At 38.4% G+C, this 19,351-nt stretch overlaps 1 protein-coding gene across 1 annotated transcript in view; it reads right to left on the reverse strand.

Annotated features, from left to right (window-relative positions):
- Fibp (acidic fibroblast growth factor intracellular-binding protein) overlaps window positions 1-19,351 on the reverse strand; it is a 156,791-nt gene that overhangs the window by 108,609 nt on the left and 28,831 nt on the right. The window contains exon 3 of the mRNA XM_090376340.1: window positions 208-334. Within this exon, the coding sequence (XP_090232466.1) occupies window positions 208-334 (127 nt within the window). The remainder of the gene's footprint in view (window positions 1-207; window positions 335-19,351) is intronic.

Here is a 19,351-nt window from a genome sequence, read left to right on the forward strand (position 1 = left end):
CAAATTAAATAAAAATTAGTGAATGCATGAAGAGCAGTGCTTTCTTATCATAGCATCATTTTTTCTTTTTAAAGAATTCCTCTTCCTCACTGGGTTATTCTAGCTGTTGCTGGAGTCATAAAAATCATATATAAAAGTACTTTCACCCAGAGGGTCACTATGACTACATTCAACACAGGCATACTGAATTTCTAACAAAGAATTTACCTGCCGCCTACAGCTCTTCAAATTAATACCAGTTTTATCACTAACTTCATCAAGGTCTTTTCTATTTCGTGATGACAGCTTTTTCCCTAGAAACTCCCTTATAACAGTATTGTCAAATTCATAATACCTGAAAATAAAAATAAAAAAATTTAAGTTTTTAAGAAGGAAAAGCAAATGAAATATTTATTGCATAGTTCATATCCACAATTTTATATAAGGATTCTACATATGAAAAGTGAACAAAGATACACACACAAAGCACTAAATTTTGGTCAAAGTATTTAATTCCTTAATGAAATCACCAAGCTGTTAAGGCATAGGTTTTAATATTTCACTAAGAAATTAATGCCTTTGCAGAAAGTGATATCTGCTGCCAAAAGAATCAACTAATTATCATCAATTTATGCAAAGAGTTTGGTCATACGGGCAACTTCAGTTCAACGGTTATTTTCGGCAATGCAGTATTCTCAATGTAACTGATTAAGTGAAAACTCTCTAATAACAAAGCATGACAATATCAGTAGTAAAAACTTCTGTAATACATTGGTACATAAGTTCAGGAGTCCACATTTTTCAGGAGTCCACAAAGGCATAGGTTCTAATATTTCACTAAGAAATTAATGCCTTTGAGAAAGTGATATCTGCTGCCAAAAGAATCAACTAATTATCATCAATTTATGCAAAGAGTTTGGTCATACGGGCAACTTCAGTTCAACGGTTATTTTCGGCAATGCAGTATTCTCAATGTAACTGATTAAGTGAAAACTCTCTAATAACAAAGCATGACAATATCAGTAGTAAAAACTTCTGTAATACATTGGTATATAAGTTCAGGAGTCCACATTTTTGACTGAGAAAATCAAAAATGTACCTTCTTATATGGCAATGCCATCCCTTATCCTGGCATTGCTTTTCTTAAGAAATCCAGAGATATGAGAGGAGGGATACCAAGTAAGAGTGTACTTACTAAACACCTTGTAGAAATAACAACACTTTATTAACACCTGTTGTGGAAATTGATAGCATAAATAAATTCAAGGAGGAACTGGACAAACTTTTAGAGGGAATGGATGTGTAAAATTGGTTTTTTTTTTTTTTTTGGCTGATGCTATATAAACTCATATGCTTGCTTTCTTGCATCACATGCCTCTGCTACCACTACTACCTTCTCAGTGAAAAGTCTGGATATTTAAACAGCCCACTATAAATGTGGCAAATGTATCCCGGAATTTTTTTTTTTTTTTTTTTACCTACTGACTGTCATACTGATGTTGTTACCAGAGCTTTTGATACATCCACCTACTTTGGACACAGTGCACCAGTTCATATAGTCATTATTGCAATATGTCTGTGCAAGTACAGTGGGCTCTTGATTTACACTGATTTGAATAACGGCCAGTTTGAAAAATTTCTAGTAATTTCTTTGGTTTTCCCCAAAAACTCTGGAAAATTCTATTCAACATTACCACCATCAAAAAAATTCACTGCACAGCACTATTGGAAATGTATTAATGGCAATGCCACATATGGGAATTAATTAATTTGTATACATATGCTCATTCTCTATACTAGCATTTCCCAAACTGTGTTCCACGAAACACTAGTATTCCATGAGATGTGAACAAGTGTTCCGTGAAAAATCATAATTAATAATTAAAAAAATAAAATAAAATATATAAATTTTGCATATTTGTAGCATACACCACTTTTGTACCATTATAATTTTTAACTTTTTTTTTTTTTTGGTTTTAAATATACTGGCATAGACTAATAATCAAATAGACCACAGAACACTTTATTATGGAGGGCATAGAGAAGCATGCATAGAGGTAATGATATCCACGAAAAAGAAGCAATGTAGTGATCTAATATGCCATTCATAAGAGATTTAGCCTGGAGTATAAGGGTTGAAACAGAAGGGAAGCGAACCGATGAAATGTTTGCCGAACTCTCTGGAAAAGAACATGATCTAGCCAAGGAGGGGGTGTGTGTGTGTGTGTGTGTGTGTGTGTGTGTGCGTGTGTGTGTGTGTGTGTGTGTGTGTGTGTGTGTGTGTGTGTGTGTGTGTGTGTGTGTGTGTGTGAAATTAGGCATCAACTCAGCGTTCTGATGGGTATCTATGAGAGATTGAGGTGTAGGATAGGAGCCTTCGAAGAAATTAATATGAGGAACATGTCAAGCTCTCAGCTGCCCAACTCAACACCAGAGCTCGCTATTGTCCATCAGGCAACACAGCGGCAATTTCCAAGGCAGTATGTGCTGGTCCTGGTCCCACAGGAGTTAGTTATTGTTGGTGACTATTGTCAGGGAGACAGGTAATATATTGTGTAAAAAGAATAGATAGAATAGGACCAGGGTATGTCTGCCAGGGGCAAAATTTGATGATGTTTTGAAGCAGATATCATCTTTTAAGGCCACAAAGAGTGATATTGTTGTACATATTGGCACCAATGACATTAAGAGTAGGAGATCTGCAGATTTACTTAACAAGTACAGGTCAATGTTGAAAAAAAAGTCATGAGTTAGGGTTAAATTTGAAAGTGTCTGCAATTCTGCCCAGACATGATAGGAGGGAGTACATGATGAGAGCCTTGTAAAAGTGTTGGTCAAGACATGAATTTGGCCCTGGAGAGATTGTGCAAGGCTCATGGAGTAGAATTTTTTCGGCTTGGTCTGTGCTTGTTAACAGGAGAGACTGCTTCTACGAGGATGGGATACACTTAAAAAGAAAGGGTGCAAGAATATTTGCTGATAATATCGAGGCAGTGTTAGGTGGCAGAAACCTGCTAGCTTGGGAGGATTCACAGACTAAAAGGTTAAAAGTAGCCGCAGGCAGAGGTGAAGGTGATTCTTGCACTACTATTAGAACAAGCAGCGACCTGGAGCATGTGGTGCAGGGGATTTCAGGGACCGATGGCAGTCATCATGAAACAAATAAATATATGGGATGTATTAGGGTAACTAAGAATAAAAATAGGTGCATGTATACTTGCATGTATACCAATGCTAGAAGTATAGTAAATAAATTTGATGAATTTGAAGTGTTGGGATATCAGAGACGGGGTGTCACACAGATATTAGGCAGTACAATGTGTACAGAAAGGATAGACAGGATAGAAAGGGAGCAGAAGTTATGCAGTTAATTAAGAAAAACATAAAATCAAAGGAAGTGCATCCAGTTGATATAGATGGACAGTACAATGCTGAGTCAATTTGGTGTGACATAAGCACTTGCAAAGTAAAAATAAGAGTAGGAGTATGTTATAGGCCTAATGATTCAAATGAGTACAATAAACAATTGTACAGAGAAATAGAGTGGGCCAGTAAATCAGAATGTCTTATAATGTGGGATTTTAACTTCCCAGATATTGACTGGAACTTGTGGATCTTGTGGTCACTCACACATCGGCAAGACTTTTGTGGATTTATTGGATGACTTTTCAACAGTGGAATGTTCAAGAGACAACCAGAGAGGGTAATACTCTTGATCTGGTTATCAGCAGTGATCATTCGTGTATTAAGAATTTTCAGATAAAGAAACCACTAGGTGGCAGTGATCATAGTGTACCGATGTGGGATTTATTTAAAGATATAATTACCATCAGGGGTAAAGGAAAGGGTTTTTGCTTCCATAAAGGTGACTACAGTGGTTAGACAGTTTTTAAATTCTGTAAGTGGGACCAACTGATGTTACCAACAACAAATTCTAAATGGGAACCATTCAAGGAATTAATCGTGGAAGCTACTAGATGTTTCATACCTATTAAGAAATATTGTTTAAGGTTTAGACATAAATGGTTGTCAAATGAACTAATGACACTCGTGGCAGAGAAGAAAAATGCATGGGATACATATAAATTATCAGGCAACACAGAAGCCTATGGCAGTTATAAGCTAGTCTGTAATTATATCACAAAGGAGGTTAGGCAAGCAAAGGCAGATTACAAGAAATATTTGGCAAAGGATGCAAAGAAATATAATAAAGACCTCTTTACTTACATAAACTCTAGATGGTAGAGGATGAATCAGATTGGTCCACTTGATATCAATGGTTCGACTGTTGATGATCCTGCTCAGTTAGCAAACAAACTGAATGAGTATTTTGCATCTAAATTCACACATGAGGAGCTTTAAGTGAAGAAAATGCCAGAAGGATATCAAATTGTAGTAGGGTGCTTAATGAATTTGTAATAACTGAGAGGAAAGTGGAGGAAAAATTGTTGAAGTTAATCATAAGAAAGGCACTTGGGGTGCTGGATCTATCCAGTTATATTAAAGAAAGTGGCAAATGAACTAAGTAAACCCTTAGCCATAATTATGAGAGCATTCTTGGACTTAGGGGAGGTCCCCATGGACTGGAAATATGCAAATGTATGACCAATTCATAAATCACAAAGGGGGATCGAAGGGTGACATGAATAATTACAGAACAGTTAAACTTCTGTTCCAGGTAAAATAATGGAGTCACTTGTTGCATTGCAGGATCATCTAGACAAGACTGCAGCAATAATTTAGACACTTTATAGGTTTGTTAAGGGAAAGTCTTGTCTGACAAATTTGATTGGATGTGGTTACAAAGGAACTGGATGCAAAAAATAATTTTGATATCATATACTTGGGTTTCAGGAAAGCTTTGAGTGGGAGAAGACAGAGGATGGTAATCAATGGATGCTGCTCTTCATGGACTAATGTTATTAGTGAAGTTCCACAGGGTTCAATGTTGAGCACACTGTTGTTTTGTTTATTTATCAATGATATCGATGAAGGTATATTAGGCTTAATGTCGAAGTTTGCAGATGATATAAAGGTTGGCAGGGTTGTTAATGACACTAATGGCAGTGTGCTACTGCAACAGGATCTAGAAAATTTGGGAAGATGGGCTGAGAAGTGGCAACTGAAGTTCAACATTGATAAATGCAAAGTACTGCATATGGGTAGAAGTAACGCAACCAACTTCAAAACACTTTGGGTGGTAGAAAATGAAAAGGACCTGGGAGTAATTATGCAGTCGGATATTAAGTTTTCTGAGCAATGCAGACAGGTTGCAAGAGCAGGTCATGGGGTTTTGTCAATGATATACAGGAATTTTGCTAGCAGGGAAAAGGTGGTGATTTATCCCTTTGTATAAGGCAATGGTCAGGTCATGCCTTGAGTACTTGTACAGGTCTGGAGGCCTCATTTTAGGAAGGATGTAGATTTGTTTGAGCGTGTACAGAGAAGGGCAACAAGATTGGTGAAGGGAATGAAGGGATCCTCTTACCAAGAGAGGCTTAAGTTCTGCAAATTGCAGTGGCTGGAGACTAGGCACCTGTGAGGTGATCTGATTGAGGTGTACAAGGTCTTGAATGGGTTGAGCATGCTGAATTCTGATGGGATTCTTCCACTTGCTCAGATTAAGAACCTAAGGGGACGTAAATTCAAATTGAGGAAAGACAGTTGTAGAATAGATGTGCAGAAGTTTGCCTTTAGCCAGCAGGTGATTAATTGCTGGAACAAACTTCCATCTGCCGTTGTGGAAGCTGATAGCTTAAATAAATTCAAGGAGGAAAACATTTAGAAGGAATGGTTGTGTGAATTTTTTTTCCTTGGTGATTTTAATGTTCACAACTCCAGCTGGCTTCCATTTTCTAGTCACACCGAACCAGTAGGTCGAGATGCTGAGGCTTTTGCAATTACTAATGACCTAGCACAGATTGTTCATTTACCTACAAGAATACCGGACAATCCTAATCATACAGCCAATACGCTTGATCTTTTTCTCACAAACAACCCTTCTAAGTACACGGTCGATGTGAGAGGTCCTTTAGGCACTTGAGATCACAACTTGGTGATTGTCTCTTCTCCAATGGAACCTTTACCTCATGGCTATTCCCAACCTCGTGTTGTTTGGCATTACAAGAATGCAAAATGGGATGACCTGCGAGACTTCTTTTCTTCTTTTCCTTGATCGGATTACTGTTTCAAAACTTCTGATGTCAACGTTTGCTCAGATCGTGTCAGTGAAATTATTCTTGCAGGAATGGAATCCTTTATCCCACACTACCACTTTAAAATCTCATCCTTTATCTAAACCTTGGTTTTCCAATAAATGTGCTAAGGCTGTTCAAGAGAAGAATGTTGCATATCGTAATTGGCTTGTTTCTAATTCTTCAGTTTCATTATCTGCCTACACCAAAGCTCGCAACAATTGTAAAGCAGTTATTAATCAGTCCAAACTAGAGTTTGCACAGGCTAAGAGTAGAAAACTTGCTTCTTGCCCTAATGGTAGCCAAGCATTCTGGTCTCTTGCCAAATGCTATTGGCCGCAACTTTTGCCCATCTCTGCTCCCACCTCTGTTCAAACCAGATGGTTCTGTTGTCACTTCAGCCAAGGATAAAGCTGACCTGCTAGTATCCCATTTTTCTTCCAACTCATGTATTAATGAACTTGGTGAAACACCTCCCACCATTCCCAACACGCTCCATTCAATGCCTCCTGTGGTCTTCTATCAAAAGGATATCAGGAGGATTTTGATGAATCTTGATGCTAAGAAAGCTCCTGATGGTATTTCTCCACTTGTTCTCAAAACCTGTGCTCCTGAACTTGCTCCTATTCTTTGCTGCCTTTTTTCACTTACTTATTCCAAAGGTGTTTCTTCTTCTGCTTGGAAATTTGCTCGCATCCAGCCAGTTCCTAAAAAGGGTGACAAATCCCTCATATCCAATTATCGTCCCTTTGCAATTACTTCTACTCTTTCTAAAGTAATGGAGAAATCAATTAACCACCTACTCTTAAACTACCTAGAAACCTTCCGTCTGATCGACGATTGCCACTATGGATTCCGTCAGTGTCGATCAACTGGTGATATTCTGGCTTATGTTACCCATTTATGGACTAATTCAATGGAAAGGTTCAGTGAAACACAAGTAGTGTGTTTCACCTTAACATCTCAAAGGCTTTTGATCATGTTTGGCATAAAGGACTTCTAAACAAGCTTCCATCTTATGATTTGTCAACTGTTTTTAGTAATTGGTTATCCAGTTTTCTCTCTGATCGCTCACTGAGGGTGATGGAAGATGGCTCTCTGTCTTCTAACTTCTCCACTAATGCCGGTGTCTCCCAAAGTTCAATTCTTTCCCCCACTCTTTTCCTCTTGTATATATTAATGACCTTCTTCCATTGACTGGAAATCCTATCCATAGTTTTGCCGATGATAGCACATTGCATTCCACTTTCCATTTGAGAAACCTTGTCCTGCTCAATCAGCTTCAACTTCTCGAAAATCTGCTACCAATTCCTTAAATGCCAATTTTCAGGTAATTCTCCAGTGGGGCAAAGACAACTTAGTTGATTTCAACCCTTCTAAAACTCAGTCTTGTCTTATATCTCACAAAAAGGATTCTTCTGCTCCTATGCTTATATTTGGTGACACTCCGATTTCTAGGCAAAATGATATATCTCTTTTGCTTCCTCTGCATCTAAAAAATTTGGTTTTCTCTTTCACTCTCGGCGTTACTTTTCTTCCAAACAGCTGCTCGCTCTGTATAAATCGCAAATCCGCCTTGCCATGGAATATTGTACCACATCTGGGATGGTGTCCCCAAAACCCCTCTCAGGCCTCTTGATTCCATTCAGAAGAGGGCAGTTAGGTTAATTAATGACTCATCTCTAACAGAGTCTCTCCACTCGCTTTCTCATAGACGTACTTTTTTTGCTGCATGCCTATTCTACAGATACTTCCATGGGCACTGTTCTTCTGAATTGGCTTCTATAATTCCCGCTCTTTCTCTTTCAAAACAGTCCGAACATGTGCCGCCACCAGCCAACATCCATTTACTGTCCAACTTCAAACCCACAGAATCAACTTTCATCTTCCTCATTTATTCATTCAACTGCCGTTTTCTGGAACAACCTTCCTTCATACGTATTTCCTGAAAATTACAATCTACAGAAGTTCAAGTCCAATGTCAAAAATATCTTCTTTCGCCTTCTCAACCTCAAATCCAAGCACGGTACTAAGTACTATAGGTTCTAATACCTCTCGTGTTTAGGGTTCACATAAAAAAAAAAAAAAAAGCTCATACGCTTGCTTTCTTACATCACGTGCCACTATTACTATCATAACAAAACTCATAACATATCATAACAACATGTTTCCTAAAATGAGACCTCCAGATGCAGTACTTAAGACCTTGCCTGGCCATTGCCTTATACAATCGGATAATCACTTCATTTATCCTTGCTAGCAAAATTCCTATATATAAATTGCCACTGGCAGCCTGTCTGCAATGCTCAGAAAATTTCATATCTGACTGCACAATTACTGCCAGATCTTTTTCATTTTCCACTACCTGAGTTTAGTAACACAGAGTTGGTATGTTACTCTGGGATTACTGCTACCCATATACAGTAATTTGCATTTATCATTGTTAAAATTCAATTCCCATTTCTCAGCCCATCTGACTAACTTTTCTAGATCCTATTGCAGTAGCATACTGTCATTAACCACCCTGCCAACCTCTGTATCATCTATAAATTTGGATATTAAGCCTCATATGCCTTTCATCTGTATCACTGATAATTATACAAAATAACAAAGGGTGAGCACTGAACCCTGTTCATTGTTGGGATTTCAGAAAAGTGGTGTCACTCAGATATAAGGGATGAAGAATTTGAATATGAGAAGTACGATATATACACAAAGGACAGACAGGATAGGAGGTGAGAGGGGTCATGTTCTTGGTTAAGAAGCACATCTAAAGCAATGCATCCAGCTGATATGGATGGCCAGGGTAATGTTGAGTCAGTTTGGTGTGACATAAGAACTGGGAAAGCAAAAATCAGAGTAGAAGTGTGTTATAGGCCTAATGAGTCTGATGAGTACAACGAACAGCTGTATAGAGAAATAGTGGGCCAGTAAAACAGAATGTTTTCTAATGGGGGATTTTTAACTTTCCAGATACTGACTGCAACTTGTGGGTTGATCACTCACACCTAGAGACTTTTGTGAATTTTCTGGATCACTGTTTTCTATGGCTGCATGTTCAAGAAGTAACAAGAGAGAATAATACTCTGGATCTGATTATCAGTAGTGACTATTTGTGCCTTAAGAATCTGTAGAAAAAAGTAACACTAGGGTGGCAGTGATCACAGCCTATTGATTTGGGATTTATTTAAAGATGTGACTACCATCAAGGGGATAGCAAGGGGGGTTGCTTTTGTAAAGGTGACTACAGTGGTCTCAGAGAATTTTTAAATTCTATACAGTGGAACCAACTGATGTTACCATCAGCAAATTCTAAATGTGAAGCGTTCAAGGAATTAATCATAGAAGCTATTAGGCTTTTCCTACCAACTAAGAAATACTCTTCAAAGCATAGGCCTAAATGGACGTCAAATGAACTGATGAAACTTGTGGCAGAGAACAAAAGTATTGGCAGTCTGGCCATAAGACTGCGCCTCCGTAGCCAGGTGGGAAGGAGCAGCAGTGCGTAGCACACGCTTCTTGATTAGCCCGGGGTTCGAGCCCATCACCACCAAATACGGAAGACGCAGAAAGGTCAGGGAATGACCACCGCATATCCCGGAGCAATATGGCCTTAGTTGCTAATGTTCCTAAAAACCAAATAACAAACAAACAAACAGCCATAAGACTTACAAGGGGGTTACCCCAGTGGGCCGCAGGTTGGTGCGATTCTGGCCATAAACATTAGTATGAGGCCACTACAAGTTTTATCGAGAAAGAATTTTTGACCCAGTCCACCTCTGAACAAAAGTACATGGAATGCATATAAATATCAGGCAATAAGAAGTCTACGGTATATATAATTGAGTCTGTAATCAAGTCACAATGGAGGTCAGGCAAGCAAAGACAGATTACAAGAAAACTTTGGCAAAGGATACAAAGAAAAACAGCAAAGACTTCTTTACTTATGTAAACACTAGAAGGAAGGGGATGAATCAAATTGGCCCACTGGATATCAACAGTTCAACTGTTGATTCTGCTCAGGTTGCTAACAAACTAAATGAGTATCCTGCATCTACATTCACTCATGATTCACTCTTTAGGGAAGGAGACTGCAGAAGTTTATCAAACTCTAACAGGGAGCTAAATGATTTTGTAAAATGTGAGAGGAAAGTGGAGGAGAAATTGTTGAATTTAAACATAGGAATGGCACCTGGGGTGGACAGGTTCTATCCAATTATATTAAGGGAGACAGGAGGCAGCAAAGTAAACAGTACATCATTAGCCATAATTAAGACAGCATTCTTGGATTCGGGGGGTAGGTCCACATGGACTAGAGATGTGTGAATGTATTTCAAATTCACAAAGGGGTTCAAAGGGTGACACAAGTAATTACAGACCTGTTTGTTTAACTTCTGTTCCAGGGTAAATAATGGAGTCACTGGTAAAATAAATAATGCAGGATCATCTAGACAAGGCCACAATTATGCTTCAGACACGGCATGAGTTTGTTAGGGGGAGATCTTGCTTGACCAATTTGATTGGTTACTACAATGTGGTCACAAAGGAACTGAATGCAAAAAATTATTTTTATATCATATACTTGTATTTCGGGAAAGCTTTTTTTAATACTGTTGCACATCAAAGATGTTTGAACAAATTGGAACAGTGTGGCCTTAAGCACAAGTTGCTGCTTTGGATAAATAGATTATCACTCTCTAGTTTCTCCGAAGTGGGAGAAGCCAGAGAGTGATAAACAGTCTCACAATTTCTTTTTTATTAAGTAATCAAACATATATATATATACAAAGGGTACTAGGAAAGTTTTGCAATACAGCTTTGTTTATTTAATTTTTTCAAAGTAATTTCCTCTACATTCAATACACCTCTCCATCCTCCGAAACCAATCTTTAAACCAGTTCTGCCAAGTTTCACTAGGGAGTAAAGCACACTCGTTGTCCCAGGCCCATAGAAGGTCCTCATCACTGGAAAACCGCCTCCCTTTTAGCTTCATTTTCACATGCGGGAACAGTGCAAAGTCGCAGGGAGCAAGGTCTGGACTGTAGGGAGGGTGCTCGAGAAGTTTCAGTCCTGTCGTGGTCAAATATTCGGTGCAGGCTTTGGCGCGGTGAGCTGAAGCATTATCGTGATGGAGGTACCAGGTGTCCATTCTTGACTTTGGCCGCAGGTTCTTCGTAGATCCAATGACTTTAGGCAGGCATTGTTCAGTATACCACTTAGCTGTGACTCTCTTCTGCGTGTCCAAAACGACACGTTCCACAATTCCACTCGATTTGAAAAATACAGCTGTCATTTTCTTCTTTACAGATTGGGATTTTCTGACAATTACGGGTGTGTCGTCATCATCAAAGACCCAAACTTTGTTTTGAGCCTTGGTCGGCAGATCATAATAGTACAGCCAAGTCTCGTCACCTGTCACGATGTTGTTCACATACCGAGATTGTCCCTTATCAAACTTTTTTAACATCTCCCGGCACCAAGTCACACGTCGTGTCATCTGCTCTTCAGTCAGTTGATGCGGCACCCAGAGAGAACAAAGTTTCTTCACGTGCAAATGATCTTGCAGAATCGAACGAATTGCTGGTGCATTTAGGCCCAAAGTATCCTCTATCTGTTGGTAGGTCACTCGCCTGTTTTCGTCAAGCATTTTCCTCACAGCAGTAACGTTTTCCTCCGTAACTGACGTTCGTGGCCTTCCCGGCCTCTCAGAATCCTCCAGAGTGAAATTTCCCCTTTGGAATTCTCTATACCACCTGAATATCGTTGTACGATGTGGACAATCATCATCTAGTGCAAGAGTCATTTCTTCTAAGCACTGGTCTATGGTTAAACCACGCACGAAATTATACCGCAAAACTGTCCTTATCTCATTTCGTGACCACGATACCATCGCAAGCACTTTACACTCTCACTACTAATGAATAACTGAGCCCATCGACTTGGCGCGGCGGCTACTATGCACGTATGAACATGTCTCAACATGCAGCAACAAGCAGCTTCCTGTGATTCATTGTTGCGTTATATTGCAAAACTTTCCTAGTACCCTTTGTATATTATACCTAACCTTAAACTTTTCAATAATAAAATAGTAATTATTATCCTTACTACTATTACAAGACAATCATTCAAATTTTTCTTAATGGCAGAAAAGTAGATAAATATGATGAATTATTCACAATGTACAAGTATTAATGAGAGCAGCATACTTGCATTTTACTTCTTGTAATGATATGTTTGATATTTTCTGTTAACCTTGAGTGATTTTTCTTTGTTTTTCATTCTTGAAAATATCAGCAGGGCACATAAAGATTCCTTGCAGGCCAGTGTTGGCCCCTGGGCTGTAGTTTCAGTATCTGTGCTCCCAATAAATCTATTTATTATAGCAGTATGCTATTACATTAGATGTGTTTTAATCAGCAACCAAAAATTAATTGCAACATGCTTCAACTAGGGCACTTTCATGATGGATATGTATGGCACACATATTTGAGGTTTAGACACTGCTAAACTCTACTATAGTTGTGTTTCTTATTATATACTCAGCATCAGAGCGGGTTTTTTGTTTGGCTGATGCTGCATAAGCTTGCTTTCTTGCATCGTATGCCTCTACTAATACTAATCTCCACAAACATTCTTTACAAAACTAAAATGGCATTGTGGGAATGGAGTATGTGATACAAACGTGAAACTACTTCCGGGTGGTAGAGGATAACTCCAAGTTTTTATTCACCAACCAGAAAATGTGCATACTGCAATAAAGGCAGCATAATCACAAATCACAGTGGAAACTGAGGAAGGAAGGATGATTGCAGGATAGATACATAGAAATTTGCTTTCAGCCAGAGAGTAGTTGGCACAAAAGAATAAGACAAATTATTAGAGGAGATGGATAAGTAATGTGGGGAGTGCTTTTTTTATTTTCTTTTAATTTTTTTACGTCTGATGCTGTATAACCTTGCTTCTTTGCATCATTTGCCAATACTAATACTAAAAATCTAACCCCAAGAAGGTGCAGTGCATAACTTTGGTTCAACCTGCAACTATAGTTTACCAACACAGTTATATAGAGCAGACCTACAGTTCTACTATGTTATGGAAAATACACCTGTTTGTGCAATCACTACCACATTACCACAGAAAAGTTCATGCAAACCTGAATCTGACTCCTTTTCATTTTACTCTCTGAGGAGTCATGAAAGACGGAATGTACGTCGCACCTATACCAGAAATCACTATGGAACTTAAAACAATGCACCTGTGAAAGCAATTAACAGGGATATGTTGTGCTGAATATTGGAGGAACTAGTTATAGGTAAGAAATCTGCAGAGTAACCAAAGTTGCCCACATTGAACACCTCTAATTAAAACTTGAAGATATCCTCTATCAACTGGACATGGTTTCGGGTTGGTAATTATGTACTCTATTCATACAATAACATTTTAGTTTTGTAAAGGAAATTTGTGATTGCCCTATTTGTGTGTGGGGGAGGGGGGAGATGGATAATACTCAAGAATATTATTCTCCTAATTCTTCTTGTCCCAAAAAAACAGAACACACATTTTTTCCGGCATAAAGTCAAACCTCAAAGTTCTCTTTTATTGTTGATTGGTCAATTTTATTTTTTTATGGTGCACTGGCACCTTTCACTCTTTATTGCTGAATTCTTGTGCCACCACCACAGACTGATAATTCTGGTTATTTTACACTAGTTGAGTATTTTATACTGCTATGGCCATTTTTTCTAACTTACACTATTGTCTATTTACATCTGACTAACTGACTGCCATATTGATAACACAAGGGAGGCAGCCATCTTCATCTTCATTCTTGGCTTGCCACGGACACAACAAAGTGCTTTGATTGGCGAGAGATTCCCCTCAGAGTGTTTTCTGACTTGTGGAACATGCCTGTGACATTTCCGCTAAACTGTTAGTTTTGGTGAAAATTAATTGTCAGTATTGGTGACAGTAGCTGTTGTCCAACTATGACTGTAACAGACAGCCAGCAGTCACAATCCTAGGTGAAAATAACCATTATCATTGAATTCAGTACTCCTAAAACCTCCAAGGAAGAGACGGTTTTAAGTGTTTGCTGCAAATTACCAAAAACATGGCATCCATTTCCCCCATGCTATATGTACTACCATGTGCTACCAAGGCTACAACTTAAACCAGATTCTAAGATGAGTTCATTTGGTTTTTGTTTTTTTTAACTATCACCTTTCTTTGAACTCACTCATAGCAGATTTCCCCTTCCTTCTACCTCCAGTGCCTGAATTAGTTCTGAACTTGGTTTTTTATCCCACATAGGTACTGTCTATATCTTGGAATTAACTTATTAATCCCCACAAATAATATATCAATGGGTTGGTCTCAGGGAGACAAACCGAAGTGACAAAAAAATTAGGACTATCCACTAGTAAACATCCTGATAATGTCACTTACTTCTGCCTAGTTAATGGCCAACAAAGAGGCAGTAACTTCTGACTCGAAATTATCTGACCAAACGTTATCATCATCAGAAAGTAACAAAGAAGAGGTGAATAATACACACAATACCACCACCTGCCAAGAACTGCTGGGTAAAACTCCTCTTAACCATAACTATGGCTGGAACTTAAAGAGGTGAAAATAAAAACAACGCAACAACAGAGTCACCACAGCAGTGTGAACCCAGATTATAAACTCATGGTCAAGAATGGAACATACTATCTCCAAATAGAGAGAGAGAGAGAGAGAGAGAGAGAGAGAGAGAGAGAGAGAGAGAGAGAGAGAGAGAGAGAGAGAGAGAGAGAGAGTGTGTGTGTGTAGTGTTACATACAAACTTGTATATGAATATTGACTGATAAAATTTAACATTGTCATAAAAAGTATTTCTGTATATTTATTTATTTCATGCAAAGCTTCAAGGTTCCCTTGATTGAAAGCAATCAAATTTGAGGCCTTTTCATTTGATGTCCAGATGTTCATTTTGCATCTGAATTTCACTTGCAAATTCCATTTATTATCTTTATTTCCTTTCTACATTATTTTACCTCATATACACATAATATCTACTGCAAGAGCAAATAACACTACTATAAGTACTAATATTTTTACTGAAACAGTTATCTGGCATTACTGGCTGCTTAGACTTTAATGCTGCAACCAATGCAGTTTTCAATCTTTACTGGGGGAATTCCTCACTCTCTTCTACTTATGGTTTGAAATCGCATTATCAAATGAAAAGGGAAAATACTGCATACACAAATCACAGAGATATGCTAAATAATATCTAATGATAAACACTCAAATGGTAATGTGTACAGTTGCTAATGTTTTGAAATAATCATAAAAATTTTCATTTTCACTATGTTCACAATCATTTCAATCTGTACTGGAGCCAGTGTATTAGACAAGCCTCATGCCATAAGTCAATGCTTCATGTGCCTTGAAAGAATCTTTCAACATTGCATACTATGATATTATAGTGTGACCTCACAATTATATTGTGATAAATATAGGTGCTGAGTTCCGATCAACCCTTCCCCACCTCTTCCATACAGAGGATTGATGACTTTTGAGGTTATAATGAGCATCATAGTGAGATCCAATCTTCCTTACATTTCAAGTGTACAGCTCTAAAACAGTATTCACAGGCCGGCTGCTAGTTAGTACACCGGACCAAACCTATTGGTTTGGTCCGGTGTACTAACTAGCAGCCATTAAGAGGCTTTCAGATCAGCTAGTGTATAATCTTGCTATCTCTACTTTGCCAGATAGTGACTGGAGGGAGTCCGAGTGGTGTGTATGCGGGGGGCATTGTCGAGGCCAAGTTATGTCAAGGATCTGGGTATATTCTTACCATGTGTACGCCATATCCAAAAATTTCATTACTTCATACACCATGCCCCCCCCCCCAACTTTTTCTTACTATTGAATACACCATGAATTGTCAAACTAATAGAGTAAACTTATCTGCGAAAAGATCTAAACCTCCCAAACACTTCCTAATTCATTTCACAAATATACATAGTCTCAATTCTAATCTCAACGACGTCCATTTCCACTTGCAGTCTGCCAAACCCCATGTACTTTTTGTGACAGAATCTCAGTTATCAGTTGATTCAACTATTGCTCATCTCAGTTGCCCAAATATTTTACTGTATGATTCCTTTCACCTAAAAGGTGGTATTTGTGTATATGTCCATTCCGATATTCCTTATCAGAGACTTGGTAATTTGGGATCTCTTCTTTTCGATCTTCTCTGGCTTAAAATCTCTCTACCTCATTGTGTCTACCGTTCTCCCAACTCCGCTAATCACTTGGAGCACTCTGAATTCCTCTCTTTGCAACTTGATTTTCTCCACTCAAACTTCCTAACAGTGAGGTAATTTTCCTTGGTGACTTTAATGTTCACAACTCCAGCTTCTGTTTTCTAGTCACACTGACCCAGCTGGTCGAGATGCTGTGGCTTTTGCAATTACTAATGATCTTACACAGATTGTTCATTTACCTACAAGGATACCGGACAATCCTAACCATACAGCCAACACGCTTGATCTTTTTCTCACAAACAACCCTTCTAAGTACACGGTCGAAGTGAGGGATACTTTAGGCACCTCAGATCACAACTTTGTGATTGTCTCTTCTCCAATGGAGCCATTATCTCATGGCTATTACGAACCTCATATTGTTTGGCATTACAAGGATGCAAAATGGGATGACCTGATTTCTTTTCTTTTCCTTGGTTGGATTACTGTTTCAAAACTTCTGACGTCAATGTTTGCTCAGATTGTGTCAGCGAAACTATTCTTGTAGGAATGGAATCCTTTATTCCACACTCCACTTTAAAATCGCGTCCTTTATCTAAACCATGGTTTTCCAATAAATGTATTGGAAATCTTTTCCTCTTGTATATCAATGACCTTCTTCCATTGATTGGAAATCCTATCCATAGTTTTGACGATGATAGAAAATTGCATTCCACTTTCCATTTTGAGAAACCTTTGGCTTGTTTCCAATTCTTCAGTTTCATTTTCTGCCTCCACCAAAGCTTGCAACAATTGTAAAGCAGTTATTAATCAGTCCAAACTGGATTCTGAACAGACTAAGAGTAGAAAACTTGCTTCTTGCCCTAATGGTAGCCGAGCATTCTGAGCTCTTGCCAAAGCTATTGGCCAAAACTTTTGCCCATCTCTGCTCCCACCTCTGTCAAAAGCAGATGGTTCTGCTGTCACTTCAGCCAAGGATAAAGCTGATCTACTAGCATACCATTTTTCTTCCAACTCATGTATTAATGATCTTGGTAAAACACCTCCCACCATTCCCAACACGCTCCATTCAATGCCTTCTGTGGTCTTCTGTCAAAAGGATGTCAGAAGGATTTTGACGAATCTTGATGCAAAGAAAGCACCAGGTCTTGATGGTATTTCTCCACTTGTTCTCAAAACCTGTGCTCCTGAACTTACTCCTGTTCTTTGCCGCCTTTTTTCACTTTCTTATTCCAAAGGTGTTTTTCCTTCTGCTTGGAAATTTGCTCATATCCAGCCAGTTCCTAAAAAGGGTGACAAATCCCTCTCATCCAATTATCATCCTATTGCAATTACTTCTACTCTTTCTAAAGTAATAGAGAAATCAATTAACCGCGAACTCTTAAACTACCTAGAAACCTTCCGTCTGATCAAATATCGCCAGTATGGATTCCGTCAGTGTTGATCCACTTGTGATGTTCTGGCTTATGTTACTCATTTATGGACAAATTCAATGGAAAAGTTCAGTAAAGCACAAGCAGTTGCTCTTGACATCTCAAAGGCTTTCGATCATGTTTGGCATAAAGATCTTCTAAACAAGCTTCCATCTTATGGTTTTCCAACTGTTTTTTGTGATTGGTTATCCAGTTTTCTCTCTGATCGCTCGCTGAGGGTGATGGTAGATAGCTCTCTATCCTCTAACTTCTCCACTAATGCTGGTGTCCCCCAAGATTCAGTTCTTTCCCCCACTCTTTTCCTCTTGTATATCAATGACCTTCTTCCATTGATTGGAAATCCTATCCATAGTTTTGACGATGATATAAAATTGCATTCAACTTTCCATTTTGAGAAACCTTGCTCTGCTCAATCAGCTTCAACTTCTCGAATATCTGCTACCAATTCCTTAAATGCCAATCTCCAGGTAATTTTCCAGTGGGGCAAAGACAACTTAGTTTATTTCAACCCCTCTATAACTCAGTCTTGTCTTATATCTCGCAAAAAGGATTCTTCTACTCCTATACTTATCTTTGGTGACACTCTGATTTCTAGGTAAAATGATGTCTCTTTTGGGGATTACCCTGACTTCTAATCTCTCTTGGCACAAGCATATTACAAATATTGCTTCCTCTGCATCTAAAAAACTTGGTTTTAGCTTTCGTTCTCAGCGTTACTTTTCTTCCAAACAGCTGTTCACTCTGTACAAATCGTAAATCTGCCCTACCATGGAATATTGTTCCCACATCTGGGTGGTGCACCCAAAATCTCTCTCAGGCTTCTAGATTCCATTCAGAAGAGGGCAGTTAGGTTAATTAATGACTCCTCTCTAACAGAGTCTCTCCACTCACTGTCTCAAAGACGTACTTTTTCTGCTGCATGCCTTTTCTACAGATAAGATAATTCCATGGGCACTGTTCTTCTGAATTGGTTTCTATATTTCCCACTATCTCTTTCAAAACAGTCTGAACACATGCCGCCACCAGCCAACATCCATTTACTGTCCAACTTCAAACTCACAGAACCAACTTTTCATCTTCCTCGTTTATTCATTCAACTGCCGTTTTCTGGAACAACCTTCCTTCATACGTTTTCCTGAAAATTACAGTCTACAAATATCTTCTCAACCTCCAACCCAAGCATGGTACTAAGTACTATAGGTTCTAATACCTCTTGTGTTTGGGGTTTTCATAAAAAAAAAAAAAAAGGAGCCAAGTTTCTATTGTTGGAAACAGTTGGCATAGGCCAAGCATAATACACAAAAATAGTTGGACTTTATGGTAATAATATAAGTAATCATTCACACCCATAACCTATCCAGCCTAATATGTTTGATGGCATGAAGTGCTTTAAATACAAATATAAGAGTAATTACAGGAAACCAACTGATTTCCTGTAATTAGTCTCTTATTACACTCTTAGAGAAATTTACAGCTACAGAAATTCATTTCC

Source organism: Mastigoproctus giganteus, chromosome 6, assembly GCF_048544385.1.
Source record: "Mastigoproctus giganteus isolate SK-2022 chromosome 6, ASM4854438v1, whole genome shotgun sequence".
Taxonomy (NCBI): domain Eukaryota; kingdom Metazoa; phylum Arthropoda; class Arachnida; order Uropygi; family Thelyphonidae; genus Mastigoproctus; species Mastigoproctus giganteus.